Source organism: Suricata suricatta, chromosome 1, assembly GCF_006229205.1.
Source record: "Suricata suricatta isolate VVHF042 chromosome 1, meerkat_22Aug2017_6uvM2_HiC, whole genome shotgun sequence".
Taxonomy (NCBI): domain Eukaryota; kingdom Metazoa; phylum Chordata; class Mammalia; order Carnivora; family Herpestidae; genus Suricata; species Suricata suricatta.
Genome location: NC_043700.1, coordinates 192,724,717 through 192,735,188, shown reverse-complemented (window position 1 = coordinate 192,735,188; position 10,472 = coordinate 192,724,717). Strand labels below are relative to the sequence as shown.

General features: G+C 58.4%; 1 protein-coding gene across 1 annotated transcript in view; it reads left to right on the top strand.

The window, feature by feature from the left end:
• RNF4 (ring finger protein 4) overlaps positions 1–10,472 on the top strand; it is a 29,237-nt gene that overhangs the window by 3,384 nt on the left and 15,381 nt on the right. The window contains exon 2 of the mRNA XM_029949461.1: positions 9,100–9,253. Within this exon, the coding sequence (XP_029805321.1) occupies positions 9,245–9,253 (9 nt within the window). The 5' untranslated portion in view covers positions 9,100–9,244. The remainder of the gene's footprint in view (positions 1–9,099; positions 9,254–10,472) is intronic.

Sequence of the window (10,472 nt, the reverse complement as noted above, 5' to 3'; positions counted from 1 at the left end):
CCTCTTCACCTCAGAAGCACTCCTCGCCATCTCTCTCAAGCACCTAGAGGGCTTGATGGTTTCATCTCAGTGGAAGACAGTCACGGTTTACTTCCTCAGCACGTTTATGGTAAGAGGGGGGGCTCTGCAGTAAGTGTTGGACTTGGGATCAGGCTGACCCTGCTGAGCGCAGGAGAAGACGCGGTTGGATTCGGAGCCCGGGCGCGCATCCTGTGATGGTGCTGCGGTCCAGAGGGGCCTGCGGTGGCGACGGACGGCCCGGGTGCCCGAGCGGAGTGCAGCCACGGCTGCTGTGACCCTCGCTTGGAAGCGTGATCCGTTCCCACGGGCCGACGTCTCAGCGCCCAGTCTGAACGCCGTGGGGGTTGTGAGTTGATGGGCGTGATTTCACCAGGAGGGATGCGAGACGAACACGGAAGAGTGAGCTGAGCTGAACCGAGTCTCAGAGACTGTGGGCCGTGCACCCTCCCCAGACATCCTCCTCGAGGACTGTGTTCTGAGCCGCACCCGTGCACACCTCACGTTTACAGGTTTCTCGCTCCTTGCCCGAAACTCCCTGCGCACCTGTCAAGTACCGCCGCTGTCATCTACGTGCATTTCCTGTGCAGAGTACAGCTGCGCTGCGTTTGCGTTAGGTTCTTCGCTTCTGGGTGCGCGTGACATTGACAGCGTTTTTTTTAGCTGTTGACCCTTAATTTCATTATTTTTCCATAAGCCGTGTGTCTTTTGTGCCAGGTGGTATGTCTGTAACTTCAGATGAGGCCAGAAAGGTTAGCGGGGGGCTGGGGGCGGGAGCCCCTCTGTGAGGCCGGTGGGCGGGGTCGTCTGGGGACATTTGCGGTCCTCTGGGATCTTTTGGAGCCTGGTAGTTGTTTTTGTTTTTGGGTTTTTTTTTTCAGCCTTTTAACTTTCTCTCACCCCTTCCTTTTCCATCTCCCTTAGGGCATTAGATCTACTATTGGGGTGCTTGCCGTTCTTCATGCAGCATCCCAGGTGCCACATTTGCCCTGGAGGCCGAGGACCCTTGATTTCCTGTTTGACTTCCCTGGCAGAGTGTGGAAGGAGAGTTGAGGCGGGTCTGGGTTAGGGCTTCGTCTGTTCATAAACCCACTCCCGGGATCGGTGTCTCTGGAGGGTTGGGTCCGGCTCGCCCTTTGGTGACAGCGTGGATCCGCTCGTTAGCCAGCCCACAAATGCACCTGCCTTGAGTGGAGGGGAAGGACTTGTGCGGAGGAGCCCCGGGAGGGGGGCAGTGCTATTTGCAACCAGCCGTGTGTGCAGTAAGGGGGTTCCCTTGGTCTGATTCCTGCTCTAGGCATAAGCCCAAGGATCAAATTTGTAAGCCTCCGACGACCCCTTCCCCTTCAGGGCCGGCCTAGGCTCTTTTTTTAGTACTAGATTCGATCCAAGACTCACTCTACTTGACTGGATCATCGGTTCAGGATTTAGTAGAAGCATCTAAGCTTTCTAGCTGGATTTTTCTGGCAGGCTCTGTGTTCAGGCACCATCCACACAGGCCTAGCATGCCTGCCTCTGTGAGTTTTGTAGCCACAGTGACCTTGAACCTGGAGAAGAGCTGTTGATGGCCTCAGGCCCTTAGGTTTCCTCCCCTTCCCTTTTCTTTTCTTTTCTTTAACATTTATAGAGCTTGCATGCCAGCAGGGGAGGGGCAGAGAGAGAGAGAATCCCAACCAGGCTCCACCATACTGCCCGTGCAGACCTGACATGGGGCTTGATCTCCTGAACCGTGAGCTGGAATTAACTGAGCCACCCAGGCACCCCTTAGGAAGCCTTGCTCGTGGCCTCCAGGAATTGCCTTATCTGGGTCACCAGGCCACCGTGGTCAGTGGTGGCGAAGCCACTTAGCTTCCCTTCTCGCCATCGCACATAATACCCCTTCTCCAGAGGACTGGTCGGATTTGCCATCTTTTAGTCTCTTACCGCTTGCAGAGGTCCTCCTGATCAGTCTCTGCTAACCACCTCCGTAGCCGTTGCCGGCGGGGAACTGAGGTGTCCCCAGGCCCAGCGGGTTCGTGGCAGGAAGGTCAACCTAGTGTTTGGGGGGAATTGTTGAAAATCACGCAGGTGAAGCTGTAGAGAAATCTGGAGGAGCGGCGGTCTGCGCTGGCTGTGCTTGGGGCCTCGGCCTCGGCGTGGCCTGGAGACCCAGGGCCTGGCGGGGGGTGGGGGGGGTGGAGGGCTGCTAGAGGCGTGCCCCTTACAGATGTTCCAGGGCTGTGCCCACCGCAGCGTGTGTCCGAGTAATTGACTACACTCTGTCAAGGTGTCTAGGGAAAGAGGATTCGAGTTTATTATTATTAAAGCTTGATTTTAATTTTTGTTGTTGTGGTAAAATACACATTCTGTAATACGAATTATTTGAACCACTTTCAGGTGTTTGTTGGCATTCAGTACATTCACGCCGTTGTGCAGCTGTCAACCACCCTCCGTCTGCAGAACTTTCTCCTCTTCCCGGAGAGAAACTCATGTGTTTATTAAATAGTAACTTCCTGTTCCCCCTCCTTCCCTGTCCTGGCAATCACTGACTCTTTGTCACTGAATCTGATGGCTCTCAATGCCCCCTAGAAGTGGAATTGTGCATGATTTGCCCTTTTGTGTCTTCTTTTCCTGAACCTGTCTTCATTGTTCATCCGTGTTGGAGCCTGTGTTGGTATCAGTAATCTTTTTATTGATTTTTCTTCATAGATTTTTAAAAAGAAACTTTTATAGTTTATTTTTGAGACAGAGAGAGACAGCATTAGTTGGGGAGGAGCAGAGAGAGAGAGAGAGAGACCCAGAATTCAAAGCAGCTCCAGGCTCTGAGCTGTCAGCACAGAGCCTGATGTGGGACTCGAACCCATGAACCGTGAGATCATAACCTGAGCCAAAGTCGAACGCTTAACTGAGTGAGCCCCCCACAGGCACCCCTGATTTTTCTTCATAGGTTTTCAAAAAACTGCAGTTCACTCTTAATTTTGGATCCTTGTGTCTGAAGGCCTGAGTCACAAAAGTAGACCATCTCTATATCCAGACAGCTGTTCTTTTTGTCTAGTAGAAGCAGGAGGCTGCCCTTGAAGGGTCGTGTTGTTAGGAGAAGAGGAAAGACCATCCCTGGGGACATCACCAAGCAGGTGTGATGGCCCTTGGTGCTGATGCTCCTTTCGGGCCTCTGCGACTTCGCTGATTGCTGGTGGTGGCTTCATCGGGGCAAGAAAGTACACTGGGAAAGGCCAGCTACTGTCTCGCCAAGCCTAGCCTGCTGCTTTCTGTGTCGGTCCAGTCCTTTTCATCTGACACCTGCAGAACCCCAGGGGGACCAGTGGTCAAGGCTGCTGAGCCTCCTGTAGGAATAAACACCTGGGAGAGGTCTAACCCTTCCCTCTGTGCTGGCGTTTTAGCCTGCTCTCAGCCCCAGCAGGACCGACTGGCTACATCCGGTCAGGCAAGTCTTCTCTGGAAATGTAATGACCCTCGAGATCTTGACCTGACCAAGATCAAGAGTCGGCGGACACTTAGCCAGCTGAGCCACCCACGTGCCGCAAGGTGAATATGTTTCTTAAGTGCCGAGGCCAGATTGTTACGGCCTCATCAAGGTCCCATTTAAAAGGGGGGGGTGCTCCTGGCTGACTCAGCACGTAGAGCATGTGACTCTTGATCTCTGGGTCATGAGTTCAAGCCCCACATTGGGGGTAGAGCTCACTTTAAAAACAAGCTTTGAGGGGCGCCTGGGTGGCTCAGTAGGATAAGTGTCCGACTTCAGCTCAGGTCATGGTCTCGCAGCTTGTGAGTTTGGGTCCTGCATCGGGCTCTGCGCTGACAGCTCAGAGCCTGGAGCCTGCTTCCCATCCGGTGCCTCCCTTTGTCTCTGCCCCCACCCTGCTCATGCTTTCTGTCTCTCAACCTTTTAAAATAAATAAATATTGAACAAAATTTTTTAAAAAAGCTTTGAAGTGAAAGTTAGTGGCAGGTTTTTTTTTTAAGTTTGTTTATTTTTTATTTATTTATTTATTTCAGAGAGGGAGGGAGGGAGGGAGTGGAGGACGGGCAGAGAGACCGGGAGAGCGCCCCAGGCAGGCCCTGGGCCAGTGCTCTGACTCACGAACCATCAGATCATACCTGAGCTGAAACCAAGAATCAGAGGCTTCACCTGCTGAGCCACCCAAGTGCCCCAGTTATTGGCAGCTGTTAGTGCTCAGGCTCAGTCCCCAAAGAGGGCAGGCTGTGCTGGGCACTGGTACGTTGCCAACGGCCTAGGGTATTTTTTACATTCTTTACAAAATGACAAAAGCTGTTGGTCAGTACACAACACTCTTTAAAGTATTCTTGCGTTTGAGCACACGTTCAGTAGTTCTACTTTTAGAATTCCGTTTATGGGAATATGCAGACAACACGGCAGCGGTTATGTGTTTACGGCTTTAAAGGGGGAGACATGGAGTAGACCCTTCGCACCCTTCGCCGGCACCCGACGAGTCACTGATCAGTCGGCATTCCTCCGGGGAAGCTGTGTAGGACTTTTGCTTCTCTCTGCCGTCACCACGCCCACATGAGGAGGTCGCCTGGGCTCTGAACGCATGGGGACTGCGTGCCCGTCTCACAGGAGCCCGTTCTGCGGTTCCGGTGGGTGCCGCTGGTCACAGGCACACAGAACGAGTGGCCTGGTGTACCTGCACAGCGTCTCCCCATAGAAGAGGGCACGAGGAGCCACCCAGGAATCTGGCTGCCCAGCGATGGGGGCCCGCCTGGAGAGCTGGGTCTCAGGTGTCGGGGGTGACGGTGCCAGCCTCGCCTGCCCTGCTCATTGTGGGGGAGGTCCCACACCCTGGGGGGTCGCACAGGGCTGCGCATCCCTAGGCCTCCCTTGGGCACCCTGCAGGCCTGCTCTTGGCTCAGGTACACCCCTGGCGTGCCCCTTCTCTATGGACTCTTGGCTCAGGAGACCGGCTCTGGTCTCCCTCTGGCCGCGTCCTGCCTGCCCCGCTGTTTCTAGCCATTCTGTCTGTAGGCGTATCTTGTACACGCGGTCACGTGTCACTCCCGCTAGAGTGGGGGTGTGTCATTCTCCGAAGTGTCGGTGATGGCTTCATGGGACAAAACTCCATCCCTACTACAGACAGGGTGATTGGGCAGAACCTCCTCTGCACTGGCCTTGAGAGCTCTGCCCGCCCGCCACCTGCCAGCCACACACCTTTCTTCATGGGGGGGTGGGAGGGAGGGGGCAAGTCCTGACCTCCCGGTCTGCGTGCCGGCTTGCTCTGCCTCCCTGGGCCCTCAGACCCCGCAGGGGCCGGGTCTCTAAATGCAGAGGCCTGGGGAGAAGCCTCCGCTGTCCTGTCCTGGCGGTGTGGGTCAGGAGGTCAGTTGTGATGGGACCATTCGCCATGGCCTTCTGTCCTCCCCGGGCCCCCGCACATCCCCCGCCTGGGGCATTCTCCTCCCCACCCGCTTTGTTTCTCCGGTGACTCAGTGGCCCACTTTGGGCCACCCCCGCTCCGTCCCCAGTGAGCAGCTTCCGGCAGCCGCTGCTTCCTCCCGGGAACGCAGGCCTGGTCCGGCCGATGCCTCCGGCTTCTCTCAGAGCTCCGTCTCTGACTCTGTTCTGAGAACAGGCTCTTGCTGTCCCTGCGTCTCCAGGTTTACACGGTCCAAAACCTCTGCCTCCTCTCCAGTTCTCTCTCCGGAGTTTTCCAGCTGCCTCAGACCTTTCTACCCGGATGTCCCGCGTCCCACGTTCTTAAAACTAAAACCGGCCACGGTCCACCCCCGCTTTCTTCCCTCCCCTCCCCTCCCCGGCTCGGTTTCCCCGCTCCTGCCAGGTGACCAGCTCGACGGCTGGCTCGCGTGGTCCTTCCCTCCCGTCGGAGCTGTACGAGTGCCTGGCCCCTCCCCCCCCTGGCCGTGCTCAGTGCCGTGCTCTGCCCTGGCCTTGTGTGGGCGGCAGGGCACCGTTAACCACTCCACCCTGCGCGAGGGGTTAGCTGGTGCGGAGCGGGCCGCGGCTGCCCCCACGGCGCTTCGTGGAGCGGTGGCATGTGCATGACCGCGGGGACCCGAGGGGCCGCGGGCCGTCTGCTGGCAGGGCTGCTGGTATTGTCGGAGGGACTTTCTTCCTGGACGTAGTGAATTTGAAAACCTGGAGAACATCATCTATTTTCCAGATCATTTCTGGAGTTAAAGACCCCGGTTCTGGCATGGAATTTACTTAGCAGTGGGGGTTCTGGTGTCACCCAGGCCGCTGTGGTAGTTGTGGACCTGGGGCAGGTTCCTCAGCCCCGACCCGCCTCTGCCCCCTTGCGTGTAAGAAGACAACGTCACTGGTCCCTCCCCTGCTGGGGGACGGGTCCGTCCACACACCGGGAAGCGCGGCGGTTTGCACGCGGGAGGAGGACCGTCTGGGCCTCGGGTGTTGTCGGTCTCACTCTGGTTCCGACGGCCTCCATCGCCTGCGGGATCCGGAACGCTCTGTAGGCCGCGAGCCCTGCCTGCCCCGCGCGGACGGTGCGCCCCCAAGCCGCCCGCAGTCTGTCGGGGGCCCTCTGCCTCACACCTCCGTCCTCTGGGGGGCCCCAGCCCCTTGCTGGATTTCCCGAAGGTCAGCCTTCTGTCTCCCTATGCGCTCTGGGCACCAGTTCTTCCAAAAGAAGCAGACAGATTGGGAATGAACCTCTGGACTGGCGGAGGGCAGAGAGACGGAGGGAGCTCAGGACTGTTAGCAAGGAGCAGTGGGGTGTGCAGGCCAAGGGGGTGGGGTGCCCCCGGGGCAGCCCGTAGGACGGGTCAAAACCACCACCCCGGAAAGCCTGAAAAGTAAGCTAGCAGGAGGCAGGAGGCTCCTGGGACAGCCCAGGTGTGCGTGTTACACTCGTGCCCGGTGCTCAGTGGGCAGATCTCCCTCCGCGTCCGTCAGTGACATTTTTATCAAAGATGCGTCCCCATCACACTATGACCTGGATGACTTCCCTTATCACCGCCGCATCGTGGTGCGCACCCACACGTCAGACACTCCGCAGACCTGGTGGGATCCACAAGGTGCCGCCGCCTTGTGAGTCCTGAGGCCACTGGGGCACCTCCGCCTTGAATGCAGTGTCAGCCGAAGTTTACCAGGTGGGGTGTTGCTCTGGGAAGCGCGGGGGCCCTTTGTGGGTGGGGGCCACCTGAGGGCCATCAGGAGCCGTCACGCTGTGTGCTGGCCAAGCGTCTCCCCGCAGAGGGTCAGTGAGGAGGCTGTCCCTCCCCCCCAGCTGGGATCAGAGTGGGTATGAGGTGCCAAGGGAGCGGACGTGGGCAGATGCATACCACCAGGTAGTAGAGAAGGCGGCTCAGCCGGCCGGGCAGTCCCTCTACTGGGGCTCCTCTTGAAAACAGCTGGGGGGGGGGGGGCTGAAAAACCTTCTCCAGCCTGTCCTTGTCCTGAGCTTCTCTCCACCAACTCGTGTACCTGGGTCACACCTGAGCCGTCCCCAGTGCCAGGCCCGCTCTTCCTCTGCTAGGCTGGGAGCTGATGCCCAGGTCTGTCCCTTCCATGTTCCCAGGGCGGTGGGGACACGTGGTGGAGACGGGCTGGGGGCAGCGGATGAGTCCCGCAGCCCTGGGTTCCCCGGACACCCGGTACTGGAGGCGCTGCTCTGTCTCAGAGTTGAAGAAACAGGACACGAAGTTTGGTGCCTTGCCCAAGGTCCGTGGAGGGCTTTGGAGGTGCCCGAGCCATCAGGCCGCCCGGGTCTGGAGACTTAATCCCTGCGGCCGTGTGTCTCGGGAGGCGCTGGCGGGCCGCCTGGTAGGAGCAGCAGCGGTGGGGAGGAGGACGGATTTGAGAGTGGCCCGGTGTCCCCGCTGCCTGGTGTCCTCGTCCTGCGGGTCCCGGGGTGCGGCCTCTGCAGCGGCACCGCCAGCATTGCCCCACTTGGTAGGAATGCAGAGTTTTGGGCCCCGTCCCGGACCTGCTGAATCGGAGACTGGCTTCTCCAGCCTTCCAGGGAGGCAGGCGCGGGCTCGGGTTTGAGCCCCCCAGTCCTTTCCGGAGCACTCGCGCCCCCGGCGGCCACCGCAGAGCCTCCCCTGCGCTCGGCCTCTCCTCGCGTCCCTCAGCCCTGCCCTGAGCTCAGGGCTTCCCGACCCGAAGCCGGCTTTGCCCCTTAGACCTCGATGCGGGGCCTCAAACTCCGTGTCTCTGCTTCCCTCTGCCCCCTCAGCCATGTGTCTGTGCCGCTGGGTTCACGGCGGGTGGCTGTCGCCTCCCGGTAGACGGCCCCCAAGTGAGATCCCAGCAGCCTCTGCCGGCCGCTCCCCTCGCCGTTTCTCTTGCCCTCCTGGACCCTCGCGCTTAGCTCCCCAGCCCACAGTTTCTTGGTTCTTCCCCATTCGGCTGCTGCCGGGGTGACAGAAGTCTCCACTAGGCCGCAGGGCGAATCCAGGCAGGTGGCGCTCCTGACCTCAGCTAAACTGTCAGCGCCTCCAGAGGGCGACCGTGGAGTTGTGGAAAGAGCTAGAGGCTCCCGGCTCCGCTCCCGCCGTGGAAGCGCCGCGCCTTCCTGGGCACAGAGTCCAGGATCCCGAGTGGCGGTTCCGACGCTCCTCCTTTTCCGGCAGCCAGCACAGGACCCGGGAAGGGTTTCAGCCCCCAGAACGAGAGCCGGCAGTGGCACAGTGGGTCTGACCTCAGACTTGGGGGTGACGTAGCCCAGGCCTCTGAGAAAGCTTGCTTCCTGGGCCCCTGGGGGGCTCGGTCAGTTTCATCTCTGGTCATGATGGTTCCAGGGACCAGAGCCCCAGGTCAGGCTCTGAGCTGACAGTGGCAGCTGTCTCCCTCTCCTTCTCCCTCTCTTCTTCTCTCTCTCTCTCTCTCTCTCTCTCTCTCTCTCTCTCTCTCTCTACCCCTCTCTCTCTGTCTCTGCCCCTCCCCACTTGTGCACCCAGGTGTGTGATATCTCTCTCTCTCTTTCTCTCTCCCTCTCGAAATAAACGTTTAAAAAAAAAGGCTTCCTAAGAATATGCACATGAGGAAGTGAGCTGCATGGAGCGCTCAGCGAAGTTCAGGGACAGGGTCAGACTGAGTCTGACGAGGTGGCAGCACTTAACCACCGTGATATCTTTGATTTTCAGGATCTGAGGACACCGGACATATATTTGTCTGCCGATTGCGATGCTAGCCCGCAGATGAGTAACCCGGGGCTGTGAGAGGTCGTCCCCTTCCCTGCCAGCTCACACAGCTCCCGCCCTTCTCGGGAGGGTGGAGCCGAAGGGCACGATGAGCACGGTGAGTTCTACCGGTTCGAGAATTTTATTTTCAAGGCTGAGCACCTCCCTCATTCCTTGGGGTGCATTAACGGAAGTGCCGTAAAGGTGCCGGTGAGTAACCGTGTTCTCGGAAGAACGTGTCCAGGACTGTGTGGCAGCTGCGAGGCTTCCTTATCTTGGGGAGCCCATTGTCTTGGGCGGGGTCCTGAAGACCGGGCTGGGAAGTGACGGGGGAGGGGATCGTACACCCTCGGACCAGCTGTCAGTGCCCTAGAGATGCCAGGGCTCCGGTTTTCTTGTTTACAACCCAGTTCCCATTTCCCTTCGGTTTCCTTCCCCTGTGGCGTCCTGGTCCAGTGTGGGCACAGTGGTCGTGATCTTTGGTCAGAGTTTTCTTACACTTCGTGACCTAAGTGGGTAAGTCAGGGCTTTCATCAGACTCGGGCAGTGCTGGTTTAAGGTAAGCAGGGGTCACCTGGAGCCGCTGGAGCGCCAGAGAAGATTCCCTGGAGGGCCCCCCTCCCCCACAAAGCTGCTCGTAGGATCTGAACTCAACACAGCTGTTTCCTGAGATACTGAATTCATATCAGGTGGGCCAGACCTGAAAAGACAGCTTCATATTCTCTTTCCAGGTTCCAGAGGCCGAGGAGTGTGGGGGCAGGACGAGACAGCCCCAGCCCCCAGGCGGACAGTTTAGAAATGCCTGGGTTCCTCCCGCTGCCACTCCCCCACTGTCCATCTCCTCGGGCCACTCCCGTCCCTTGTGTGCTCCAAGCCCTGTGAATATTTACACACAAAAGGGCCTTTGTTTCCCGGCCTGCCCTTCTAAGAAGCAGAAGACTTCCCACCTAGCCCCTTATCTGCAGACCGTCACTGCCCCTCCCTTGTTAGGAAATGGATGTCCTATGGATGTCCTAGGCCTGGCCGCCTCCTCCCTGGAATCCAGGCCTTGCCCAGACGGGATCTAGACTGACAGAGCAACATGGATAGCCTCTTCTGTGATTGTGTGGAGAAGTTGGTTAAACTTGCCTCGGGATGGTGTAAATAACGGAAGGGATTAGTTTAAACTGGGGGCTGAGTCCTCGCTGCTAGCCCGAAGGGGGAGCGCCTCGGTGAGAACAACGGGGTGGGATGGAGGATCTCTGCAAATGTCCTGGGGTTCTTGAGGCTGGCCCTGAGCGGACAGCCACCTACTGCCTGCGGTCCTGATGTGGTGGTCCTGGCGGGGGGGGGGGGGG